We start from the raw sequence: 27,888 nt of genomic DNA, 5'->3' as shown, positions 1-27,888 counted from the left end.
CAGGCTTTAAGACAACATTTATTCATCAACCAGAGAGATCATACATTAAAAAAAAAAAAAAAGAACTACAGCTTCTAGCTGCTCTTCCATGACAAAGTCATGGTCTTGCAGCAGCAGAAGAAGAAAGCTAACACTGTTCAGTGACATTACATGCCACAAAAATAAGGAGCAGTACAACAAACAAAACGCGCAAAACCGCGATCGTTAAGGACAAAAAAAAAAAAAAAAAAAAAAAAGCTTTGCAAGTGTCGAACTGCCGTGCTAGTCAATTTGGCCACAGGGCATGCTGTATTTTGAGCGATAAACAGCACATAGCAGAGGTGTCTAACTGTAGCAACAAGGCACGAGTCATGATAGAAAACGTGTGACTGGCATCTCGTGACGCTGCCTCCTCGTGAAGCCTAAGCAGATAAGGGCATTATCTACTCAGAGAGACATGTCCATGGTGGTGTCTTCAGCCTGGACTAACAGTGTGAGTACATAACCAGGTTCATCAAAGAGAGTGGCAAACTTCCTACCAGTAGAAGCCTTTCACTGGCGGGGGGCAAAATGCTTTGCAGTAACCATTGTAAACACGACACAGTACTATAAAAGAGAAACAAGATCCTAGCATGGAAAATGAGAACTTGCGCAGTCATCCTGACCACACAGGAGAAACAAAAAACACACAATTGTGGCACTGTGCGCAGGTAACGACTGGGGGCAGTACAGCAGAAATAGCATTTAACTAGAGCAAAAGAACACAAGTCCAGAAAAAGATTTGTTGCTTGTGGCTGCCGGTATGTGCAGGAGGGGTGGGGGGGGAGTAATTGGCAGCACTCTACATAAGGCAGCACCTCTTCTTCCTCTTCTTTTTGACCTGCAGCGCTGCCCTGGTGGCCATCTCAAACACCTCCCGCACGCCCTCCTTAGTCTTAGCCGAGCATTCGAGGTAGCCAAAGGCGCTGATCCTGTCTGCCATGGCACGACCCTCCTCGCTTTTCACAGGTTCCTGCTTCATCTTGGCCAGCTCCTGTAAGATGTGGTCATTGTGAATCACTCACTTGCAAGTATTCTGTCAGCTGCAACAATGTGGCATGCATGGGAATGCCGGTATATTGTGACTTCGGATTGGCATCGTTCTCAGAGAGCCAGGCAAGCACCGTTCCGTCTGTCACAAAGATTCATTTTCTACTAAAACAGCACAACAGCAAAAAGCTGTTTTAGCTTTATTATTACACAAAAACATGTTTTGTTTAACTATGAGAACTTGTTATTTCATGTACAATTATATGAAACGTAAAAAGTATCAGCAGGCCGCTAAAGTTGGTGGACAGACGACAAGATTCGTGCTCGCTTTGGAACAGTTTGTCGTCTGTTCCTGCTTTTATTCACTTGGTTATGCATTGTAGGTGAGTAAACTTCACTGGAGGATGTAATATGCGTGAATGGAAACATTTTATGAAGATTTTACTCTAACACATTCTTTGTGTAGCCCTATACACGTTTTAGACGAAGCCTCTTACAACACCAGCCAACACAAGCCTCGCAGACACATGTACTGTCATTCCCATGACGGCACAGCGCCCCTTAGGAAACTCCCATAGACAGTGGCGCCAGATTTCCCTCTAGGTGTTATAGTGAGAAACTCTATTGGTACAGTAGCACTGCACTGTATGCCCATCATAGAAAAATGTGCGAATGATCAACGAATGATCAACTGGACGACTCCAATGGGCCCATAGAGTTTCTCACTATAGAGTGCGAAACTCTATGGATGGGCCTCTGCTCCTTTTTTATGATGATCATGATGATGATAGCATGCTGTTGGTTTTTATTTCAGTTTTGCTAGCTGCAAAGCATTGATGGAAGGAGGGTGTCACTTTTATGCGTGCTTTGGCACAGCCTCCGCACAATTTTCTGCGAAAATGCTGTTTTGGCAGCGGATGGCGCAGCTCTTCCGCCACTGGAATGAGATGAATAGGTCAACTGCGATAGGTAGATGTCACTTGGCTGTAAAAGGCCTAAAGCTAAGCCACTGTAGTGCTTAAAATGTACAGGTATTAAAATAATGACGATGAGTAATGTGTATGCTATGATTATAAAACCTTCAATACTAAAGAATGATCTACTAAACATGTCAATAGTAGTAGCACTCGTACCTCACTAGTGAGCTCTTGACTGCAAGGGCTGGGAGGTAATACTTTATAAAAATGTCATTGCAGCAGCGTCCTCTAGTAGGAGGATGTGCTACGTATACCTTGGGCTGATAACATGCAATGTTCAACATCATGTAAAAATGCTAAAACTTTCTTACTGTCAAATAGTGGATAAATGCCTAAAAACATTGCCGGGTGGAAGGGTATGTTGTCTGTATGCAAGGGCAAAGTACTTTTTTCTTTGAGTTTCTACTTCCCAACACTAAGAAGACATGAAGGACTGTTAGCGCCTTGCCACATTTATCACAGACAGGAGGATCATCACCGGTTAACAAGTACGAGTGAGTGCCATACGTACAACCTATCCTAAGATGACAAAAAACAACCCCAGTTTGACATATTTTTGTTATTGGTAGACAGTTTCCTAGGTTTGGCTTAATAATGTGAAGTTTATTATGTGTTTGAGTGTCCCACGTATGTTGCCAATGGCCCCTCAGTTTCTTGCGTAGGCAGAGCTTTAAAAGTATGACTAAAACAAACAAAACTAAAACATACCTTTGTGGTTACTGATGTGGCTATACGGTTGGCAAGCATATCACACTCAATGCCTCTGTGGCCATGTACCTAGAATAATATATGTTGATGCGGTGTGTGCAAAGCGCTGAGGATCGCATAAAGTTCAGTAAAGACAGGAGTTATTCCTTTGTGGTCAGATTAGGGCTTTGACGACGCTCAATGGATCTCTAAATATTACTCCCTTTTCTAATTTTCTTTCCTTGATGTGCCGTACAGCTGACAAGAATGGATAGGCCTCCGCTGTAAAGATACTTGTTTCCAGATGCAAACAGCCAGATTCTGAGAAGGATGGGCCAACTGCAGCACAAGAAACACTGGCATGCGACTTTGAAGCATCAGTGTAAAATTTTAAGCATGAGTATTGCATTTACTCGCATAATGATCGCACTTTTTTGTCCAAAGAATTGACGCAAATGCAGGGGTGCGATCATTACGTGGGTTAAATTTCCCGCAAGAACATTTTTTTTCATCCCGCATTTGCTGCAGGATGACAACAGGTCAACAAACAGGCAGCTTCCGCTGCAACAGTGTGGGACAGCAAAACATAAATGGCGGCCGGCGGAGCAAACCGAGCGCGCCGAACGCAATTTCTTTTCTTTGCGTGAGAACATTACGCGCATTGAAACAGTTTCTGCCGTGTCAGTAATGAATAATATTGTTAATATCGAAAAGTTTGCGACAATACTGTAGCCATGTCCACTTTGAGGCGACAGAAACAGTGATGGGCGCGCTTAGCTGCCAGTGACATAGAAACGCATGGCAGGCATGCTGCGGAAACTGCGGCACTTGTCTTCACTACTATCCTAACACGGCACGTTTCCACTAAAGGTGGGCGAACATCTTAGCTGTGTTACCAGCATCAATGTATGAATAGGGTACACTTCAAACGTATCAGTGTAAACATGGCCACTATCGTTGCCACTCGCGATTTGTTGCGTGCCCACGAGTGCAGACGAGAAGAATCGAAAGGAGCCCTTTGTGTTGTTGACCAAAACCATTATGAAGCCTACAAATAATAAAGCCAAGGCAAGCTTGGTTGTAGCTTCTTTTTTTCATGGAAGTTCGGAAAGTGATGAAAGGATTGAAATGGGGCACCTGCTTAAGAATGTTGGGTGCGTGCAGACCGCTTGGTATGTCTTCAAGAGTCGTTCGTGTAGCATTCGACAGATGGTAAGCGCGATCATCATTAGCTAGAATTGGCACACGACATATAGCTGCGACAAGTTCAGGGTGCGATCATTTACGGGAAAGGAAAAAAAATCGAATTTTGACAAGAAAATTCATGGGTGCAATCATTACTCCAGTGCGATCATTATGCGAGTAAATACGGTACTTGGACTGGAGTTCTAGGAAATGCATTCTAATGTTTGCCTGTGGTACATGTTTTGTAACTTCTATGAACAATGTGCCGCATTTTATGAGCTGCCACTGCCACGGTGGCAATGGCTTCGCTGGGACCATCAGGCTTCACTTAACGATCAAAACTCCCATTTCCAGAGAAAGTTCCCTTACGCGCACAGAAAATGGTGTTCTAGCTGAAGGTCGATTGCAAAACAGCATTGCAGATGTCAAGTCGTTTATGGTTGAATAAGAGGGATGTTGTGGGTTTACATGCACGTAAAAGAAATATGTGATTAACTTTCTAATTGGAATTTTAACCCTAGCTTCGTTTCTTTAGAAGTTGGTTAAATAATCTTGACTAATGATCTCTTTGAGCAAAATACAAGAAAAAGGGTGACACGCTACATACAAAAGTGAGCACCATGCATTTGGTCGTGCCATCTTAGAGTGCATCGGCATATTCTTAAGCTCTGGCTAAAGTTAGCTGAAACACCCCGTATGTTGCAGTTTTGTCTTTTACTCTACAAGCACATGACATTTTCCTTGCAATGAGCCCTTTTACATGTGTCTAAGGCACACAAGTCCTCCAGTGGATTATTTTGCCCCTGCAGCTTCTGGTATTTTTTTGGTAACCACTTACTTATTGCTTTTGGAAAGCTAGTCATACAGCAGCCACTCTTTACTAGAGACCTTGTTTCTAATCAGACTCTAATCTTATTGAGAGGCTATTCATCCAGTTTTTCTACTAAGATTGTTTATACTGTGTTTAAAACTGATCATCTGTCCCTGATAGCTGTATATTTTTGCACTAGTCAATACAAGTGTGACACCAAATTATACTGAAATAAATATTCCTGCTGTGAATATATGTGTCTTTGTTTAACTATTCAATATTCAATAAATACTATTTGTATTTGGAAAAGTTGACATTTGCCCACCTCTAGCAATACAGTCTAACCCACTTACGACGATACCAGTTTTAATAATATGTCAGTAATCACAATAAGAAGCTGCTGCACCATCAATATTTGTATGTTTATTTAAGGGTGAAACAATGCACTCACTACAATGCCCCCATACCGCATTATCACTTGTAACAACGAAGTCTGGCTGCTGGGTGTCAGTGCCAAGTGTTAATGGAATGCAAAATCCCCTATACGAAAACTTGCAGTTTCGTCCGCAAGGCAAAGCATCGATTGCGATAGCAAATTAGTAGACAGCCTGTCCGTCATTGGAGCATCTGGCTTGCTCCTCTTTACATTAGGGGTACGAAGAGCCTGAAAAATCTGCACGCGTGCAGTCAGTTGCCATTTAATTTCTGTCAAGCCCCCACAGTCCAGTTTTTAATAAACCCTTCACAAATGAATAAGCTCTTTCGATCACAGTTTGCAGCCACCACAGTGTCGTGATATTTACAATGCTGTCTTGCTTTGAGCTTTGATGAATTTTGTTACCAATGATTGAGTAACCGGTCCTTGCAATTGTACCTTTGTTGTTTTATCTGATGCTGAGTAATTTCGTGCTGCTAGTGCCAAGTGCAGAGAGCTTCGCATGTGTGGAGTTTGCTGATATGTCATAATACACAGGAAGGCCACCAAGCCTGATGGACAATGCCAACCATGCCTAGCCATTGACCAAGCATTTGGGCTGCTGCAGTGATGAGTGACCAGCCGTTCAGCTCACTGCTCATTACCAGAAAGGATAGCGAGACAAAAAAGCAGCGGTCATGTTCGAAACATCCTTTCATTGAAATACCGTATTTACTCGAATCTAATGCACACTTTTTTCCAATAAAACGGGTCCAAGAATTGCGCGCACGTTAGAATCGAGTACGACCCTAAATCTGCGTTACCGTATCACCATCGACAATACAAGATGGTCACCTAATACACGCTTCGAACCTAGCTGCTGAAGCTTCCTCCATGTGTTGCAGTACATGTGCTTAGGCAATGCTTGCTTTGGCTTAGGTTAGTGCACCGTCCGTCTTCCTGTTTTCTGCATTTGCTCTATCAGCATGAAAGTGCCGACTGCAAGGACATGTCGAGTTCATCATGATATCTCAATTAAAAGGAAAGAGATCACGTGTGCGGAGACACATGGAAATCTGGCTGTATCACGGGCGTTCAGAGTTCCCGAAACTTGCATGCAGGACTGGTGGAAACAGGAAAGGCATTTTACACCGGCGGCTGCTATGTACGGCATGGCCGTGAGGCCCCTATCTTGAAAACAATCTGCGACGGAGACAAGAGTCTATGCGTCTAGGCACACAGTGCTGTGTTCTCGTCACTTAGTTCACATTGAAGCGAGAGGCCACACAAAGGTCAATTCCTTCACTCCTGTTACTGCACTTCCTCGCTCCAGCATTTTAATAAAGAGTTTCTACAGTTATTGAGCGAGACGTGTTCATGTTTGCTTGTGCATGCGTGACACCATGCTTGTTAATTTAGCTAGTAAGCGAATGTTTAAAAGATTATACGGCCGATAAATCTACTATCCTTACTTTTCGTATAGCTCTACTAATTTGCTATCGTGATTGATGCTTCACCTTATAGGTGAAACCAACTTTTTTTTATTTATCGCAACTTCAGTGCATTGGGAGTAAATCCTTGTTTTTTCGAACTTGGAGAAAGTTGTATTTCTGTATGAAAGAATGAGGTGTGCGGTGCTGTAAAGGACATTTTTTTAGGTCAGGGCAAACAGGTGTGTTATACCCCTGTCAAGCGGGCAAGTTAAGTGCACTTACTGGGAGTGCACTTTGGGACCTTGAGTCACACTTTAGGCAACGCGCTTCTTAACGGGAAAACAGAGTGCACTCCCAGTAAAAAAAAAAAAAAAAAATGGCGACAGACTAAGAGCGCGTTTTTAAAGGTGTAAATTAACAAGAGAAAGCTGCTAAAAAGTGATTGTTTTAAGTAGAATTATATATAAAAACAAACTTCATCTATTTGTCTCAACAAAAAACGAAGACGTTTTTATTATAAATCTGTTGCAAGTCAATGCTGGCCAAGACGAATGCCTAGCAAATCCAAAACAACATGGCGGCGTGCGGCGAGGCGGCAGTTGATCCTGCTAGAACAGAATATGAGCAGTTATATATGAGCAAAGACGGCGAGTTCGATATTTAGCTACACTGCAAAATGCCACGCACACGGCTCAAAGCACGACCGGCATGGTCCCCCCCCACCCCCCAGCACGCTTTCACACCAAAATAAACACGAACTGAATGAACCTGGCGGCGCCGCAGTGCCGCATCATTCTGGCGCCGTTAGTTGCGTACATGATAAATTCCTTTCTTTATTGTGCTATTTCGCTTTTCGCTAAACACAAATTATATTGTTAAAAGCTGTTCACTAACTGAAATGAACTTCTGTGTCCTTTTTCTATGCATTACATTTTGCGTCGTTGAAAGCGTTGGCGGCGAGGCTACGTACCGGCCAGCAAAGTGCGTTCAGTGAACGTACTCCGACTTGAGTGCACTCATCTGAGAGTACACTTCGCTGCGACGTTAAGATTTGGGAAAGTGCACTTAAAAACTGAGTGCACTCGCCGTAAGTGCACTTAACTTGCCCGCTTGACAGGGGTATTACACAATTGAGAATGTTCCCCCCCCTTTTTTGGTCGCAGGAAACAGGTGCACGTTACAATTGAGGGCGTGTTAATATCAAGTAAATACAGCAATTGTGGACCTCCAGAGCCTTATGTGCCTCTATTTTAGTCAACAATATGTAATATGTAGACAAGACTAAGTAGTTGATGACAGTGCATCGTAATTTGGCACATGAGAATGGATTGATGCCATCGCACATGTTTACTTTTGCTTTGTAGCGAGCCCTTGTGGAAACCCCAAGCTAAACAACAGAAGGTCACGATTCACGCTGTTTGGTCTCCGCCATCACGATTCACAAGAAACTTGGAACTCTCACAGCAGAGTAGCAGTGACACACTGTGTTAGCAAATGCTTCTGTGGTCCTCAATATGGCAGATGACCAAATCCGGAAGATAATGTGACAGTGTGTGAACACTATGTATGGGGACAGGAATCTCAACACAGCCCCAGAGGATATGATTTAAACTGATCTTGTGGCCTCTTTCACTGTGAAGTGGAAGAGCACAAACCAGTATTCCTTATGGTTCTACACCTGCCACTTTGTGAGTGAAAATGAAGGCACAGTCGTTCTATAAATTAAATGCTTTCGTTGTTTTTCACAAAAGTCACTTGAGCTCATTTCTTAAAACATTCAACTTTTCCACGTTCCCACAATGAGAATGAATCTGCACTGCAGCGCTCTTTTCAAATTGCTATACAAAAAGGGCAGTATTTGAGCTTCTTCAAGAATAGGCGTATGGAAGGTAGGGGAAGAGAGCAATAAACGTGGATCTTGCATTTGCAACTGCATGCATGCAGTCATGCTGACACACCTTGATTGTGGCTGGGTCTGAACGCAGGTCCTTCTTGTTAGCGACCAGGACTATGGGGACGCTTGGGCAGAAGTGTTTAACTTCCGGGTGCCACTTCTCTAAAATGTTCTCCAGGGAGTCAGGCGAATCGATACTGAAGCACATTAAGATTACGTCTGTGTCTGGGTAAGACAGCGGCCGCAGCCGGTCGTAGTCCTCCTGACCAGCCGTATCCCAGAGTGCCAACTCCACCTGGTAGTAAGAGAGAAGATTGGACACGAAGCAAAGGTAAGCGTACTATAGGGTCTTCACCCCCTGCACCATTTCACCATGCTCTACGACAGATACCATGATTTACCAAGTGCAATACATGGTGCAGGCACAATTTATTTTATTTAGTACTTGTACAGTTTACCAAAAATGGTTGTACACCATAGGATCTAAGAAAAAGTTGAATTTCTGAGTAGCTTGTATCAGTAGCTAGTGAAACTGTTCACAAGAATGTTTGCATATACTAGAACAGGCTGAAAATGTGAATACCAGGCTCGGTTGTGAGGCTGCGGATATATTCAGCTCTTTCTCAGATCCCATGGTCCATAATGTTATTTGGTTGATGGCACATACTGCGGCCATATACTGGGCTATAGCTGGAGTGGGCTACAAAATAAAACAATTATACAGACTTTTACAAGCATTCAATGGCTGCTAAAAATTCATGGTGAGTAAGATGCGCTGCATCTTACCCACGAAGGTGATGCTTTGCCAACACAGCCGGTGCTCCTACACGAAAGCTCCACAACAGTTTGACAACACTGCTATTCCAAAATGACCGCCTCAGATCACTAAAAATAAGAAATGCGATACAAAACAATTTTCACTGACTAAGCTTCACAGCAGCAGCAGATAAACAAAATTTGTGTGATAACCTGTAATACTATTATTAGTTAATGTTTCATCAATTGCTTTAGAAAGCAAAGTCAAATCATGGGGTTTGTGTCCCAAAGCAACTCACAGGCTACAAGTGATCTTGTGCTGTGGATTAATTTTGACCACTTGTTGTCCTTTAAAGTCTGCATCTAAGTGCACAAGCATATCTGGTGTGCGCTCCCATAGGAATGTGGCTGCACTGGCAACCTCAGTGTTACATCCTCGAACTCCGTGTAGATTTTAAGCACAGACCGTTATCCACGAAACCACTAAGGCTTACGAATTGGACGGAATTTAGAAAATCTCGCTGCAATACTAACGAAGAAACCATTACCGACATCGAGCAATGGGCGAACGCCTTGCAAGCAGACGTAGAGGCCCATACCACCACTCTCCCGCCAGACACACCCTTGGCCACAATTGACTCCAAGCTATTACACATGTGGGAAGCGAAGCAAGCTCTACTTAGGAAATGGCTAACAGCACGTTACAATCGTAAACTCCGAATCCGAATCGCCAAATTAGACTCTCAGATACAACAATATGCTATCAAATTGGCGGCACAGCAATGGACTCAGGTTTGCGAAGGCGCGCATGGTACTCTCAGCACTAAAAAGACCTGGCAATTGCTCCGGCACCTGCTCGACCCCACCACGTCTAGGACGCACAATAACCACCAGATGAATAAACTGCTGCATGAACATGCAGCCGACCTGCCGACCATGTTCAGCAACCTGGCTTCCAAACATATGCCCCCTCCTACGCAAATACCCATGCCCGACTATGCTGGTGAACCCAATCAGGAGCTTTGCAGCCCCATCACAGAAGCGGAGGTTCGACATGCCCTCAACCAAGTGCGAACCACCACGGCACCAGGCCCAGACTCTGTGACTAATAAAACGCTTCGCAACCTCGATGAGCAATCCATAAGCAAACTCACCGAGTTTTACAACCACTGTCTCGAAGAGGGAGAGATACCCCAACAATGGAAAGCAGCCAAAGTAATCTTCATTCTAAAGCCGAATAAGCCAATTCACATTGATAACTTCCGTCCAATTTCTCTGACTTCATGCATAGGGAAGATCTTGGAGCACGTAATCCACCTACGCCTCTCCAAATACATCGAACATAATCACTTGTTCCCTTCGGAAATGACTGGCTTTCGCAAATCTCTTTCTTGTCAGGATGTCATGTTAAGGCTCAAAGGAGACATTATCGAACCGAGCGACGCCCGTGACACACAAGCGTTGCTCGGCCTCGACCTCAAGGGCGCCTTCAACAACGTGTCCCACTTGGCCATACTACGCGAACTTAGCAGTATAAACTGCGGGGAGCGAATCTACCGCTATATACGCAGCTTCCTCACGAACCGCACTGCGACGCTACAATTAGGCAGCGAACAATCTGGCCAAATAAGTTTAGGAAGTACTGGCACGCCCCAAGGGGCAGTACTTTCCCCTCTCCTCTTCAATTTGGCTATGCGACCTTTAGCTTTCACTCTCAAGAAGATTCCTGACCTCCGATTCACACTGTACGCGGACGATATTACGCTGTGGATGACCGGAGGTTCTGACGGGCACATCCAAGACACCCTCCAAGCCGCAATTGATCAAGTCGAACAAGTGGGTTACGAGTTGAATCTCAGGTGCTCCCCCACCAAATCACAGCTTCTCCTTCTACGCCCCACAAGACGCTTCAGGACTTCACCCCCGAATATCCAACTCACGATTGAAGGGCACCCTATACCCCAAGTAGACAGGATAAGGGTCCTAGGATTACACCTCCAATGCAACCGAGCAAATCAGCATACCTTGCAAACACTACAAACAACAGCAGATAATACGCTACGCCTGATAGGGAGGATCTCCAACAAACACGGAGGGCTTCGAGAGAAGGAGCTAATTCAACTAATCAAGGCTTTTGTCTTAAGCAAAATCACCTTCGCACTACCGTATCTCTCACTCTCTAGGCAGGAAGAGGATACTGTGAATTGCTTGATTCGCAAGATACACAAAGTCGCTCTTGGGGTTCCAATTAGAGCATCCACACAAAGGGTGATGGCCACCGCCACACTAAATACCCTTCAAGAATTAACCGAAGCCCATCTATCATCGCAATACCATAGACTCACCACCACTGAAGCTGGGCGTGAGATCCTGAGACAACTTCATCATGCTCCACCATTCAACGAGAGTAGGCGACATCAACTTCCTCCGAACATACACGGCCAATACCACATCCAGCCCCTACCCAGAAACATGCACCCCGAATTTCACGTCAAACGCCGCAAACATCGAGCCAAGGCGCTACAACGCAGCTATGGACAAGCTGAAGGAGTGTACTATGTGGACGCTGCAGCCTACACCCCTCAACATCGTTATGCTATAGCGGTCGTAAACAACCAGGGCAACACTGTTTGTTCAGCATCAGTCAAGAACACCACGGCGGGGGACGCGGAAGAGGCCGCCATTGCACTTGCATCGGGGCTACCCGATTGCGACGTCATTATTAGTGACTCTAAGACTGCTATCCGGAACTTCAGTAACGGCTACATTAACAACCTCGCGCACTCTTTGCTTGTAGCTCACCCACCAGAAAAAGACATCGCTCTCGTATGGGCTCCAGCACATCAAGGACTCCATGGCAACGAAATGGCTCATGCCGCTGCTCGAGGATTCACGGACCGAGTGGCCGCAAATATGGGCCTAACTCTAAAACCCAATGACTCCCAACAACACACCAATAAAGACACACTCGTCGCATTCCATGAAATTTGCACACATTACAGAAACCAACGCCTATTGTATCCACCTCTCTCTGTGTCTAGAACGCGCCAGAGAGAAATACTGTGGCGACAACTACAAACTCGCACTTTTCTTACCCCGCGCACTTTGCACTTATTCTTTCCCGCCACATACCCGACACCCAAGTGTCGCTTTTGCCCTGTCCCTATAGCAGATCTCTCCCATATCATGTGGCAATGCCCCATCAAAACTCCCCCCCGCAAGCTCAAACCATTAATTAGTAGCGAGGAGCTGTGGGAGACTGCCCTGCGCAGCTCCGATCCCACCCTACAGGACCGAGTCCTGAGGTGGGCTGAGGAGGTAGCGGAGGCCTACCACGACTGGTAGACGGACTTCTAGCCACATAATGTGGTGATGGACGCCTGCTGGGACTGGAGTACTTAGACCTCCCTCTCTCCCCCCCGGCTCCTCCCCTTTCTTAAAAGGGGAATAAAGTTCATTCATTCATCATTCATCAGCAGCAGTCCCTGATCACGTTGGATTACAGAGCATGCTGTGATTGCACAAGTCGGGCAGTGCTCGACCGTTTGCCTCTCTGCCTTTCACCAATTGCTTACTGCTACAGTTAATGTACTTTTGCATTGCAAAAAAATGGGGTATTACTGGAGCAGCACCACATTTCAAGGCACATTTTGGGTCCATATTTCTTGAATTTTGTGCCTGGCAATAACTTTCTAACAGGTTATACCTTGAGTACTGTCACACTTTAATACTGCAAGTACAGGATTGTACGTTAGAGGCATTAACTGAAATGTTTATTGAAATTTAAATAATTGTACTTATACTGCAAAATTCCGTTGTCTGCCACTACTATAAAGCTTGCTGAATAAATGTCATCTTTAATCTGAGCGAGCTGTTGCAGGAGCTCGCTATAGCCAGAATCTTTGCAGGCATGGACCATCAAAGAACCAAACAAAAAATAAACAATATTCAACACATCATACACTTCAGCACTCGCTTGAAAGGGGCACGCAACCTGCTGCTAGTAATGCTATGTGCATTGTTAACGTTTAAACCCAGCTACAACTCAGTCACAAATCTCCCGGCACTGTTAATTACATTATGTCTTGTTTATTTATATAAAAAAAAACTTTGTGTGCAATACAAAGAGGGACAAAAAGAAATGCAACACAAGGACGAGCGTGTGGGTTTGGGGTCCCATCCGTCGGCGAGGGCTTTCAGAAAAGCTACTCAGGCAGTACTTTGGTCCGTACAAGGTTTTACGATGCCTCAGCGACCTGAACTATGAGGTTATACCCGACAGTCCTGCTTCCTCCAGGGCGAGGCAGCATCCACCAGAAGTTGTGCACATTGTGCGCATGAAGCGCAGGGCTGGCCTTCAGCTAAACTCCTCCAAGTTCTATTTCGGTCGCCGTGAAATGAACATGCTCGGCCCATCTCGTAAACGACGCCGGAATCCAACCTGAACCACAGAAAGTTCACGCCATGCGAAATTTTCCTGTACCTTGTTCAACAAACGATGTCCATAGTTTTCTGGGCTTATGCTCTTATTTCCGGCAATTTGTGAATAAGTTTTCACAAATTTTCACAAGCATGAGGTGTCCTCATGCACCTCAGGGCACAAGCATGAAGTGCCCACACCTCGTCTCACACATCTTCCTGCCGCTAGGTGAGCATCGGGACGATGCTCTCTCTGCAGGGAGGCAAGTGCGACATCCAGTATGCGGCACATAGAGGAAGACGAAGATCTTGCGCATTGTGGAAGAAGAAGAGGTCCCTGCGCAATTGTTTTTCAGTTGGCTTGCAATTAAAGTGTCCTGCCCTCTTTTTTATCAGTTCCTGCTGCTTGTGAATCGTGACAATATATATATATATATATAAACTGCCTTCGTCACACCGGACGGTCTGTACCAATTTAAAGTCATGCCCTTTGGATTATGCAATCTGCCAGCTACATTCGAGCACATGCTGGAATCTCTCTAGCGCGGCTTTAAGTGGGCTACATGACTCTGTTACCTCGATGATGTGATTGCGCTTTTGCCGAACATTGAGAGCCACCTGTGGCACCTCACGACCATACTCTCCGTGTTTCGCAGGGCTGGCCTTCAGCTAAACTCCTCCAAGTGCCATTTCAATCGCCGTGAAATGAACATGCTTGGCCCCCCATCTTGTAAATGCCACCAGAATCCAACTTGATCCACAGAAAGTTCACACCATGTGAAATTTTCCTGTACCTTGTTCAACAAACGATGCCAGTAGTTTTCTGGGCTTTTGCTCTTATTTCCGGCGATTTGTGAAAAAATTTGCTGACATCGCTCACCCTCTCACTAACCTTCTTAAGAAAGAAGTCTCTTTCTCTTGCAGACGATTGCAGGAGAAAGCTTTCTCTACTTTGATTGAGCGGCTTACAACTTCCCCGATTCTGTCACACTTTGACCCTTCTGTGCCCAATGAAGTAAGAACTGACGCGAGTGGTCATGGCATCGGCGCTGTCCTCGCTCAGAGTCAACAGGGCCAAGAGCGTGTCTACCCTTACGCCAGCCGCCTTCTTTCCGAGCCTGAGCGAAATTACTCCATTACTGAGAGTGGTGGCACTGGCTAACACTCCCAGGGTTCTACTAGGACACATAAATACCGAAGAAAGTAGCGAAAGAAGCACGCGAAATGCGAAGGTTGTGGGTTCGGTTCCCACTTGCGGCAAGTTGTTTTTTCATCCACTTTAATTTCTATTAATTTATCGTTTCTTTATTTCATTTATTAAGCACAAGTAATTTCCCCTATGTTGTCCTTGGTGTCAGTGTTTGTTGGCTTCTTATGATATATATCTATATATGTATATATATTTATTGTTACGGGCTACTCTCTGTGTAGAGTGTTTATTGGGACGCAATCAACGGTCCTGAGTGCCAGTCGAGGTTCCGTTATCGCTAGGCGAACGTCTTCTTCTTCCCTCTATTACCCCGTGTCCTACTACGGCTGGTGGCACATACCTAAATCATAAAAGTCTTTCACACTTGTAACACATCCCCCCGCGCAGATGAAGCCCACTGGACAAGTCAAACAGCATCTCGAGTGGTGCAGGGCTTCAAGCGGGCAACATGAGTCATTTCAGTCTTTGAAGAGTGTTGACCATTTGAAAGGAGATGTGCTATGCGGTACATCAATTCGCTTATGTGGTCTAACACAACGTAAGGTCTAACATAGTGCACCAGTAGTTTTTCACATAACCCACGTTTTCTGGTAGGGGTCCACAGCCACACTAAGTCACCTGGATCATATGTCACGTGTCAGTGTCGGTGGTCGTAACGTGCCATGGAGCGATCTGGTGAAGCATGAGTGCGCAAATAAGCAAGATGGCGGGCTTCTTCTGCACAACAGATGGTCTCAGATATGCAGGCGTCATTGCAATTGATAAATGGCAACATCGTATCAAGGGTATAACGTGGCGACCGAGCGTAAAGGAGCAAGAAGGGGCTGTAGCCGGTAGTTTCGTGCTGGGCGGTGTTAAATGCAGAAGTAACAATGGTAGGACGCTGCCCCAGTTCTTGTGATCCGTTGAGACATAGATGGATAACATTTTGTGAGAGTTCTGTTGGTGCGTTCCGCAAGGCCATTTGTGGATTGCATGGCGCAGAGCGTCGAAAACTTGAACATGGATGGAGCATCTCTTCAACCATATCTGCAGTAAACTGTCACCCACGATCGCTAATAATGACTTTAAGAGGCCCATGTCGGAGAATGATAAAATGTAACAAGAAAAGGCACACATCGACTGTAGTAGCCGATGGTACTGCCGCCGTCTTACAGTAGCGTGTCAGGTGGTTAGTGCACACTACTATCCAACGATTTCCGTTAGAGGACCGTGGAAACGGGCCGAGAAGGTCGATGCCGACTTGATCGAATGGAGTCCTAAGGAGTGGCACAGGGTGTAGTCTACCAGGAGGAGTACTTGTGGGACGTTTGCGGCGTTGACATTCGTTGCAGCTAGACACGTACTGCCGCGTCGTCCGACACATATTAGGCCAGTAAAATCTTGAAGACGGCATAGTGTTCTAGCTGCTCCCATAATGACCAGAGGTTGGTTCATCATGCATAGCCCGCAAGATGGAAGTGTGCAGACTTTTCGGGACCACCAGGAGATATTGTGAGCCTGTGGTAGAATAGTTCTTGTATAGAAGCCCATTACGTGTGTAAAAACGATTGGCTGTTGATTTCTGTTTGGCAGCAAGCAGTTGTTTTAAAGTGGCGTCGTTTTGCTGCTCAGTCTTAAAGGTATTGAGATTAGGAAATGTGGACTCCAAGGATACGATGTAGTGGTCAAACTTGTCCGTGTAACAGTCCGTCGTGGAAAGCGGTAGCCGCGACAGGCAGCTGGCGTGGGCGCGCCGTCGACCGCTTTTATAGGCAATGGTGAAGTCGTACTCCTACAGACAGTGTCCAACGTGCAAGCCTACCTGATGGATCACGCAGATTGACGAACCAGCACAAAGAGTGATGGTCTGTAACGATGGTGAAAGGACGCCCATACAGGTATGGCCAAAAGCGCTGCACTGCGAAAATCACCGCGAGACATTCCTGTTCTGTGTAATTGCGCTCAGCAACTCACGTAATTGCGCTTGCTTAGAGAGCAACTCACGTACGCTTCGACGTGTTCTTTGGTGTCAAAGTGCTGAGTAAGAACAGCGCCAAGAACAATACCGCTAGCATCAGTGTGCAGTTCTGTGGGAGCCAAGGGGTCAAAGTGTTTGAGAACTGGATGGGACGTCAAATGGAACTTCAGTTCACGAAAAGCACACACACATTCTGGGGTCCAGTCAAGTGAACGCCTTTCTGGAGCAGACACGTCAGCGGATGCGCGATGTGAGCGAATCCAGGAATAAACCAACGGAAGTATGAGCAAAGGCCCAAGAAGCTTCGTACCTCTTTTACTGAGCGAGGTTGCCGAAGGGCTTTGACCGCCGCCGTTATCGCTGGATCAGGTGTTACGTCCTCTTTGTCCACTAGGTGGCCTAGAACTAGTGTTTGGCATTCTCCAAAGAGACATTTCTTGGAGTTTAGTACCAAGCATGCTTTGACTAGGCACTCTAGTACAAGACTGAGGCGAGCGTTGTGTTCACTAAACGTGCGCCCAAAAATCATGACATCCAGATAACACATGCAGACTTCGCACTTCAAGCCATGCAAAATGTTGTCCATGAAGTGCTCAAAAGTTGCAGGCACATTACACAACCCAAACGACATCACATTAAATTCAAAAAGTCCGTCTGGTGTAACGAATGCAGTTTTTTTCCTTGTCTGCCTTGTGCATTGGAATCTGCCAGTATTCAGACCACAAGTCTACACTTGAAAAGTATGAGGCCGAAGAAAAGCAATCTATAGTATCATCAATCCGTGGCAAAGGGTATACATCTTTGTTGGTAACGGCGTTAAGGCGGCGGTAGTCAACGCAAAATCGCCATGTGCCATCTTTCTTTTTGACTAGAATTACTGGGGCTGCCCACGGACTACTCGACTCTAGGATAACATTCTCTTTTTAGTATGTCATGGACTTGGTCACTGATCACATTGTGCTCCGAAGGCGACACCCAGTATGGCTTTTGTCGCAGAGGCTGGCGAGATCCTGTGCCTATGCGATGCTGTACACGAGAAGGGGGAAAGGATGGCGGAGCCTCTTGCTGGGAAAATTCGAACACTGCGAAGTGTTTTCGTAGAACATTTACCAGTTCCTGACGTTGGTTAGTACTGAGTGATTTGTTTATCATAGCCGTCATGGAAGTGTCTGTGGCACATGCATCCGAATAGGACTCATCATTGGCATCAGAGGCTTCTGCAAGGATGGCGAGCGCCTATACTTGATGTTCATGAACAGCCGCAAGTTTCAGACCCTCCGGTAGTATTGTGGGTTCATTGGAGCAATTTATCGTACATAAGACAGTGTGCCCGTCGATAACCGACAGTGTACAATAGGGCGCTAGAACATTCTTCTTAATGCAGCTGTTCTGTCTGTTGCAGGAGAGCAGGCAACTGGGACACATTTGGCAGACAACGGCGGTATGACAGTATCTGCGGACACACAAAGGGCACTTTCGTAACACTGCAGGTGTTCCACAAATATGACGGGAAGGCTTGAATCTACTGTAATTTCTCCCGTTTAGCAATTTACATTGGCACTACACAGCTTCAGAAAATCGAGACCCAGAATTATGTCATGCGTAGCATAAGGTACAACTACGAACTCCGCGTTAAACATTTCACAACCCAAGCTAACACTGCACACACCTACAAAGTACAATAGTTCTCCACTCACTCCACGAAACACATCGGCATGGTCCCATGAAAACAGCACTTTTCGCCCTAGCAGGCGTTTGAATACATAACCCATTATGGAAACGGTCGCTCCAGTGTCCACTAAGGCCATTGTGAAGACGGCATCTACATGTACGCAAACCTTATTTTTAAACATGCAAATTGGCAGAGGTATTTCTGTCATAATCGAAGACTGTCCAGCGGCCTCACCTACAACAGCTGCGCTGACTAGTTTTCCGGTGAAGGCGAAGGGTAGCAGCACCAGGGAGACGGTGACTGGCTTACGCAAGGGGAAGGCAGTGGTGTCAAGCTCCTATCGGAGGCCAATGAACGATTTCGCAGCATTCCCAGGGTCTTGTTGGACATACCGTGTGGATATGTGTATGCACGGTGAACGCGTTATTGGCCAGATATTGTTGATCGGTTGTACGTGGGTGGCTGGCGGCATGCGGCCACGTTGCAGTACCTGGCGATGCGGCCCTCGATACCACAGTTGTAGCACAAGGGCAGAGGATGCTCGACGAAATGCCACTCAAAGCGTTTAGCGGGCAGAGGTCGCTGAGCTGGGTACGGCACCTTAGTAAGCTGAACAGGAGCCGTCCGCCTCGGTACATCACGGCTGGGGTGAAAGCGTTGCCTATATCGCTGTTCTGTCGGATATGTCTCTGGATGTGGCCACATCGTTCCAGCCACACTGACGTCCGTGACACACAGACGGTGGCAAAGTAGCGCATGCTGTTGCGGGCGTCGAGTGATATACTGGGTACGTAGCTGGCGATTGAACTGTGTTGCACGCAAGTTCATTGTGTCGCTACAGTCCTTCGCGTACGATTTCCCTAATAGCAGAGGCAAGGTCAGTGGACGGACTCATATCGACACTGGCGACAGTTGTCACGTTCCCCACTCCTCCAAATTTGGGTGCAATACGACGCGTCTTCAATGTCTCAATTGTATGGCAGTAACGCAAGACATCTGAGACGGACGTGAGGTCTTCTCTACCTGTCAGAAAATTGTAGACGTCTACTGCAATGCCTTTCAGAAGATGTCTGACTGCCTTCTTCAGACATCTGCAGGTTTATGATCTTGCACAACTTGAGTATTTCTTCTATACATGCAGTGCATGTCTCTGTCGGAGTTTGAGCTCTTTGGGCAAGCATTCTCGCCGTATGTTTCTTTTTGGCATCAGAGTCGCCAAAAAATTTTCCTATTTCCTCAACAAAGAGTTCCCATGTTGTTAGGGATTCTTCGTGATTCTCGAATTGCATCAGTGCGGTCTCTCAAAAATAAAACGACAAGCTTTGTGATCGAGTTCCAGTGGTTATATCGGCTCACCCAATTGTAATGCGTAAGCCACTCGTCCACATCTTCCGCTCTTCCCGTGAATGAGCGTGGTTCCATGTAATGGTGTGCGGCAGCGGCTGGCGTTGACCTTTGCGCGATTGCAACTGGCTCCGAGTCTGGTCCTCTGTTCTGTGGCATGATGACTGTTGTCGGCGAGAGACCGGCTAGACGGTGGCTCCAGCAAAGTTCAAGCGGTTGCGACTTCATAGTACGGCGACGTCATGTACCCAGCACTTCCACCACTCTGTTATGGGCTACTCTCTGTGTAGAGAGGGTTTAGTAAGACGCAACCAATGGTCCTGAGCACCAGCCGAGGTTCCGTTATCGCTAGGCGAATGTCTTTCTCTTCCTTCTCTTACCCCGTGTTCCACTACTGCTGGCAGCACATACCTAAATCATAAGAGACTTTCACACTTGTAACAATATATTATAGAGATCAAAATGAGGCCCCACAGCCAATGGGATGTATGGTGGGCTAGGACAACAGGCAGACTGTCCAGAATAAAAAACGAAGAAAACTGGTTTTTATTCTCCCGAGCACGTGCCTCGAGGAGCCTGAGCTTGGCACAGGAGCATGGCCAAGTGGGGCTGCAGCTGAGAAAGACAAAGGAACCGCTATAATATATAAACAAAAAACGTTAGGCAACTTGTTCTCTGGAAACTGTGGACAGGCGAACTGCTATATAATTGCAGGAAAAATTAGCTCCACCACAGAGAAAAGGAAATATCCCATGATCATTTTCATGAAATATTCACAGAACAGACTCAAATTTCAGTTGCTGTTGTGCAGGTTCTAAGAGAGAATGGAATTGCTACTGGTAGGTCAGAATAAATGTGCACATCTGAAAATTAGCCCCTGAAAAATTGTTGGGCAACTGTACCTGTACTCTTTAAATGAATTTTGCCTTAAGCTGTCGACAAATTAAGAACTGTAAAACAATCTGTATGAATATGACAATCATAAGCAAGCTCCAAAATCTCGCATCTTATGATAAAATCATAAAAGCTGGCAGATATGGTGTTGCACACATCTTAAGGACTCTTCTAATTGTATTAATGCAAAATTTATTATGTGCAACCTATAGAAGTTGTACAATAGGACTAACTGTTTAGTCTTGCATAGCTGATGAAGGGAATAAGAACATGGAAAAAGCTGGAAGGGGGGAGGGGAAGACTCCGGTGATGTGTGCGTTACACTAATTCTCATACCTTTACAAGACCATAGGACATTTGTTTGTGGCACCACTATGTGGTCATGTAGTAGTTGGCTCCTCTCCCACAAATTCAGAATCTCTCTTCTCGAATGGCTGTTCATAATTGAAGTACACTGCACGTGAAATGGCTGATTGTGTGTTTTTTGCGATTATTTTTTTATAGCTAAGATATGAAGTCCTCATTTGATCATGCAATAGAACTACCTGAAAAATTCCAGGTCTTCATCCTTTCTGCACCTGTACCTAATGGTGCTGAAAATGATGCTTGATGTGTTAGAACCGACTTTCCCACAGAAAATTACTGCTTGAGGGGGCTGCACAAGGCATTTCTATTGTAATTACCTGTAGGTGGAGTGGCATATTCCAATACTGCTATACAGCATGTCTAATGGCGAGTTGATGATGCCCCAACAGCAGATGTCAAGACCTCTTTGATGCATGCGCCCACAAATCTGATGTCAACACTCAATCATTCCTGCCAAGCAGGTTTTGCCAAAAACTTCCTGGACTTGTCTGCATTGCAACACTGCAATTTGCTGTGTGGTGTAATTTTTGAACTTGTTAATTATATAGCTTCTGTTTGTGACCACCAACTTCTGTTCTCGCAGTTTTCGAGATGCTGGGCATCCATATAAATGGGGCAAAATCTGGTAGCATTGAAAAGCTGCTTCAAGACCCTTGTGAGCAAAATATTTTTCCTTTGCACAGCAGACAATAACAGTGAGTAACAAAGGTATTCCACAGTGAGCACAGGCTATGTACGTATTGCATAATCCATGTTGCTGCCTTGCCTGCTAAGCACCTCCTAAGACAAAATCTAAAGGTACCAACAACAGACCAAAATGAGATTATGGCGCAAAAGAAAGGATCATGATTCACACTGACGAATTCGAACATGATGGTTGTTCAAAGAGAAATTTGAATTCTAAATACTGTGACGGGGCATCAAATAAAAACGAAGCACGATTATAAGCAGAGACAATTTACAGGGATGGCCACGATGGCTGAACATGTGCAACATCCTGGCCATCGTCGTCGGCTTCATTAGTCCAAGGAGGTGGCTCGTAACATCTAGCTTCCCTGTCGGGCAGAGCGCTGTCTTGGCGCAGACTAATTACACAAGGAGGAGGCGGCGGAAAAGTATGGCATCAACTGGGATGTGTGCATGACGTCACGAGATGACAGGGTATATGGTGAACTGTACAGTGGCCTGACCTCACAGTTAACGTCACTAGTTGCCATAAAACCTTGTAACGTCCAGTGTAACGTGACAAAAGCTTTTCAGAAAGACACGAAGAGATGGAGTCCAGAGAAGCACAAGAGATTCCAGAGAAAAGCAGAGATGTCGGTGGTTGCAGTCACAGCGGTCTTTCTGAAATAATTGTGAGTCTGAGAGTTGCTCACAAGCAACTTGACATGCCAGATGGGCTCGTGCGGCAGCATCACGGGCATACTCTGTGCAGTGTTGTGTGACAGCAGGTGCTAGTAACGGGTCAAAAGGCAATGCTGGGTGGCAGCCAAACAGGAGGTAAAATGGCGAAAAACCAGCGGTGTTATGATGGGATTAGTTATATGCGAATGTGAAGTATGGCAAAGTGCTGTCCCAGTCCTGATGATCGTCTTCACCAGCATATTTAAAGTGTGGTTCAGCCTCTTGGTGAGCCAGTTGGTCTGCGGGTGGTATGCAATAGTGAGCTTGTGCTCCACAGAACAGGAAAAGAGGTCATCGACAACTCTGGACAAGAAATAGTGGCCTCAGTCTGTGAGCAGGTGCCTAGGGACACCATGATGAAGGATAATGTCATGAAGTATGAAATCGGCGATGTCAGTGGCACAACTGGTCGGCAAAGCTCGCGTGATGGCACACCGCGTGGTATAGCCGGTCAGAAGTATGACCCTCTTATTCCCTGAAGAGGACATAGGGAATGGGTGGAGGTCTACACTGATGCGGTAGAATGGATCCTTGGGTATGTCAATGGGCTGTAGAAGTCCTGCAGGTAATGCCGAGGGCCGTTTACGTCGCTGACAAAGGTCACACGCAATGTAGCATCAAACAGATCGGAACAGACAAGGCCAGAAAAACTGGCGCCGCACGCAGTGATATGTGCAGGGTACTCCTGAAGATGGCCAGTGGCTGGGCCATCGTGGAGTTATTTGAGAACAGTAGCATGAAATTACTTGGGGAGAACAAGCAGAAGCTCCGGGCCAATGGGAGTGGTACTAAACACCTGACAGTAAAGAATATTGTCGTGAAGCTCAAACAGACAGAGCAATGGGTAGGGCCAAAGAGAATGGAGGCGGCGTATTATAGACTGAAATGTGTAGTCACTTTTCTGTTCAGCGTGGATGTTGGCCAGATCTGAAATAGCCATGATGAAGTCACTGGTATCATGCACAGCAGTGTCGGGAGGGTAGACAGGGTAGCGTGACAAACAGTAAGCATCTCTGTGCATCCGGCCAGACTTGTACGGAACGCCAAAGGTGCACTCCTGTAGCCTTAAAGCACAGCGACCAAGCCTTCCTGTATGATCCTTCAGCGACAAGAGCCAGCAATGGGTGTGGTGGTCCGTGACGACAGAGAATATGCAGCCATATAAGTAAGGGCTGAATTTTGCGACAGCCCAGACTAAAGCGAAGCATTCACGCTCGGTTACCAAAAATTACGCTCCGCTGACGAGAGAAGGTGGCTGACGTAGGCAATGACATGTTCCTGGTCGTTGTCGCGTTGCGCAAGGACTGCATCTACGCTGTGGCCACTAGCGTGGGTGCGAACTTCTGCAGGGGGCCGAACAGTCAAACTGTGCCAAAATGGGCAGTGATGTAAGTAAACAGGATGCTAAATGTGGTAGCTTGCTCTTGACTCCAACAAAAAGAGACATTCTTTTTGAGCAGGTCAGTAAGCGTCTGGGCAAAGTCGGCACAATTCTTGACAAAGCTGTAGATATCTCCGACTGAGCGAGGAACAGGAAAGTCTTGAGCTGCACGCACATTGCCGGGGTCAAGTTGGACACCCCTAGCACTAACAAGGTGACTATGAATGACGATGTGATGTCGAGCGAAATGACACTTAGAGGAGTTAAGCTGCAGGCCAGTTTGGCGAAATACATTGAGATGGCTGACAGGCGGGACAGGTTGTTCTCAAAAGTAGGCAAAAAGACAATCACATCTAGCAAAGACAAGTAGACTACTTATAGCCCCTAAGGAGAGAATCCATCATTCGTTCGAAGATTGCGGGGTCATTATGCTACGCATTACACGGACACTTGCTTAAATAAAATTAGTAACATCGCGAAAGAAACTCCGGTGCTACAGTCTGCCTTTCACCCTCCACAATTTCTAATCGGCTTGTTATTAAACACACCTTGTGTTTAAAAGGCTCTCGTCGTACATTATCAGCGTTTGTGCTCTCTTCAAAGAGTATTACGAAGACGATTAAAAGAAATCGTCAACTACCAGTTGTCAATCTTCTAACATCTGCGCAATTTTCGGTCCCAAATTTGTCTTGGCATGTAAACTTTTATTGAAGTAGCTAGCGCAAGCTGGGAATTTCAGAACGTCACTTTTTCACAGCTCTAGGCGTTCGCTGAAGGAAACGCGGCGAGAGGTACCCACAGAGCGCTATCGCGACCGGCCTCCTTACGTGGCACGAATCGCGAAGTGCTTCACCGGATCAGGTTTCCTCGGGGGCATCCAGCTACCGCATGCAACTTGAGGTTGTTGAGAAAAAAATAAACACACAATAACGGCGGGGCGATCATTACTATTACGTTCAGTATGAGCTACAACGCGAAAGCACGTGGCAAAGCGGTCCAGCGTTGTAGCTCATACCGGGCACGAAAGTAGTACGTTCGAGATTCGTTCCTGCCTGGCGGCCGAACTAACGGCCGCGGACTGTCGGTGCCGACGACGACCGCTAACGTCACACGGTCCGTTTCGGGAAGTACAGGAAACGTGCGAGTGATTTTTTTTAGGAAGGGTGAAGAGAAACGAGACAGCTCGCGCCAATCGTCCGCGCGGGTTTTTGTGCCAAATCGCGCCGCTGGACAAAGCGCACTGGCAGACGGACTGGGATGACATGCCATCACAGAAGACCTATATTAACTTACGCCATATCGATCCACCGTCGACCACCGGGCGTGCGAGGTCGCTTACATCGAAACCGGCGCACGCTAAGTGCAGATCGACGACGCAGCTTGCTCACTGCACGATTACCAGAAGAACGCGAAACCCGAAGCCGCATCGACAGATTTCGCGCTCTCAATTTCCGCACTACGTGACTTACGATGAGCCGGCGCTCCTCGAACGTCAAGGCGGCCAGTAGCGCAAATGGATGTCAAACGCAAAACGCGCGCAAAGAAAAAAACAAACAAGAAAAAGAACCCCTTTTTCTCCCACCCCTCCCTCACACTGTCGGCGGGGGTTAGTCATGCGCTCCGCATCCCGAAGCACGCCCTCGGACAATTTCCTCAGACTAACGTGCTTGATAACGTCGCTGCCGCGACCGTCGGCGACGAAGCAACAGACACGTTCAGCGTTCTTAACTCAGAAATAACTAATTAATGTTTAGGCTCTGTCGAATAAGCCGCATTTCACCAGGATCCACAGAAAGAAAGGAGAGGCAAAAGAAAACGGTACGATGCCACGCGCGACCCCCGCCCCCTTCAACAGTAACCAACCATCGCAGCACGCAGGCGCTTGTCTGGGTGGCCAATGTACACTGAGCACATGCAAATAATAAGCTATAGGGAAGTGGCAATAAAGAACTCTGAAATCGCATAAGTACGGACAATGGTACGGAAGGCGACGCCAAGAACACCAACGTGATCACTTTCGCAACGAAGCCGGGTTCAGCTATGTGCTACTCTCGGATCATTCGTTGGCGACGGTTGTCAAAGCAAAGCTTATCGACAACCACATTTAGCTAAACGAGTGCACTCTGGAGCGTCCGTGTGCACGCATGTCAAAAGATCGCGGAAACGTGATTAAAGAGATTTGGAAAATTTGTTTACAAGGGACGCCGCGGCCTCATTAGGCTTAAAGTGGGAACGGAATAGGGCGAGTCAAACCGATGGATAGCAACCGCTCGTAGAGCTACCGGCCATACGCACCTGCTTGCCATCCACTTCGATATCAGCCACGTAATTTTCGAACACTGTTGGGACGTAAACCTCTGGAAACTGGTCCTTGCTAAACACGATGAGAAGGCAGGTCTTTCCACAAGCTCCATCGCCAACTATCACAAGCTTTTTCCGGATAGCGGCCATCTTCCGGTGCTGGTCTCACGGCCGAGCCTCGCTGTTGGAGCCGTGCTGATGCGAGTTGCGACGCGGTCAAGGCCGACACAAACGCCAAAGCTTAGGACAATCACTCGCTGTCGTATCAACAATACTCGCATGAGACGGATAAGATACCTCTAATGACAAGCAGTCCACTCACCGCACTTCTTACAAGAAAGTATTCACCATGGAGGTAAAACCTACGCGACTCCACCTAGCGGCAATAATTTGCTGCTAAAATTCCTCAAATACTGTTACGGTGTACTGGAATAGGACAGTGTATCGTCCGTACAGCAACACAATGGCAGAACCGGGGGCGCTTCTGCGATGACGCCACGAGGAATTGCTGCAATCGACCGGCGAGCTAAGCGCGCGAAATTTAAACATGTTGTGCAAAACTTCCTGCATTTATGAACTAAAACGCTCTCAAAACAATTGAAATTAACATAATTCAGAAAAAATAAACACTGCAAACTGTTAGGATATATCAAAACGGCATCTAAGCTTGCACGTTTCCAACGACAGATCATGCAGTGTTCCTGATCGTCTGCTCAGCGTTTCGGTTGAAGTAGACAAACACACACTCGTCTACTCGTTCCGTTCGGTAAGCACGCATATGTTTTTAGTATTTCGAATGGTATCATGATAAGAAGCCCGGAAGGAGCACCTGCACAGTGCCTGGTGGGTTGCATATGATTCCTTTCATGTTGCATCAGCCAGAAAGGCGGTTGTCAGGTTTCACTGAAGAAACGCACATACACACAAAGAGATATTTAAAAATGCAGCGCTTCCAGTGCACATAAAGAATATGCAAATGTAGCAGGAAAAGCCACAACAAGAAATCGGCGAGCTCCGTACACATATGCATGACCTCCGCGACCAATATAACTGCCAATCCCGGAGGTCCTGTGTTGTACCATTATTCTCCCTCTTGCCTGCAATGACTTCAAGCTGCAGCGACAGGCGGCGCTGCATTAGACCGGCGTGCTGAAGACGTCTGCCCAGCGGTCGAAGAAGGTACCACTGGCCTACTTGAATGCCGTAGGTTCAGCCCATAGAGTTTCTCATTATAATGAGAAACTCTATGGTTTAGCCGAGAAACTATATGGGTTCAGCCATTGGTTCAGCGAGAGCAGGGAAAAAGTCATAGAGTTTCATACATAGAGTCTCTAAATTAAACTCTATGCTCACTATAATCTTGTGAGAAGTTTCTCACTGTAACATTGCAAGTTTCTCACTGTAGGTTGGTACAATGGTTGGTAACATGGTGAGAAGCTATGCCAGCACCTCCCGCCATAGAGTTTTCTACAAAAATTGTAGGAAACTCTATGCCCCCCGCCGCCATCGGAATAAGAGGCACGTTTTTCAGTACACCATAGCAATGTAGCGATGCGCTCATATTGTATCAACATACAGGTCGGCTCATACTTTGTAGCTGAACAATGTGATCGTATAAAATGTTTATTTTGTTGAACGTAATAAAGTTTCAGGAATTGGCATTTGTAATGAAAGGCGCGAAACGTCCGGCGTTGCCGTCAACGTATCTAGTAGCGGTGGTTGCCGTCGATCTGCACAAACACATCCGAACGAAGGCCATGCAAAGCTG

At 46.3% G+C, this 27,888-nt stretch overlaps 1 protein-coding gene across 1 annotated transcript; it reads right to left on the bottom strand.

The window, feature by feature from the left end:
• On the bottom strand, positions 1–26,501 carry LOC142578622 (rho-related GTP-binding protein RhoC). Its single transcript, XM_075688039.1, has 3 exons — positions 26,115–26,501; positions 8,475–8,705; positions 1–1,012 (listed from the first exon to the last, which is right to left on the bottom strand). The coding sequence occupies exons 1-3, from the start codon at positions 26,268–26,270 to the stop codon at positions 821–823; spliced, it is 579 nt and encodes a 192-aa protein (XP_075544154.1). The 5' UTR covers positions 26,271–26,501; the 3' UTR covers positions 1–820.
• Between the last annotated feature and the right edge of the window lie 1,387 nt (positions 26,502–27,888).

Source organism: Dermacentor variabilis, chromosome 4, assembly GCF_050947875.1.
Source record: "Dermacentor variabilis isolate Ectoservices chromosome 4, ASM5094787v1, whole genome shotgun sequence".
NCBI classification, from domain to species: domain Eukaryota; kingdom Metazoa; phylum Arthropoda; class Arachnida; order Ixodida; family Ixodidae; genus Dermacentor; species Dermacentor variabilis.
The sequence above is the reverse complement of the archived record's forward strand: the minus strand, read 5'-3'. Positions and strand labels throughout refer to the sequence as shown.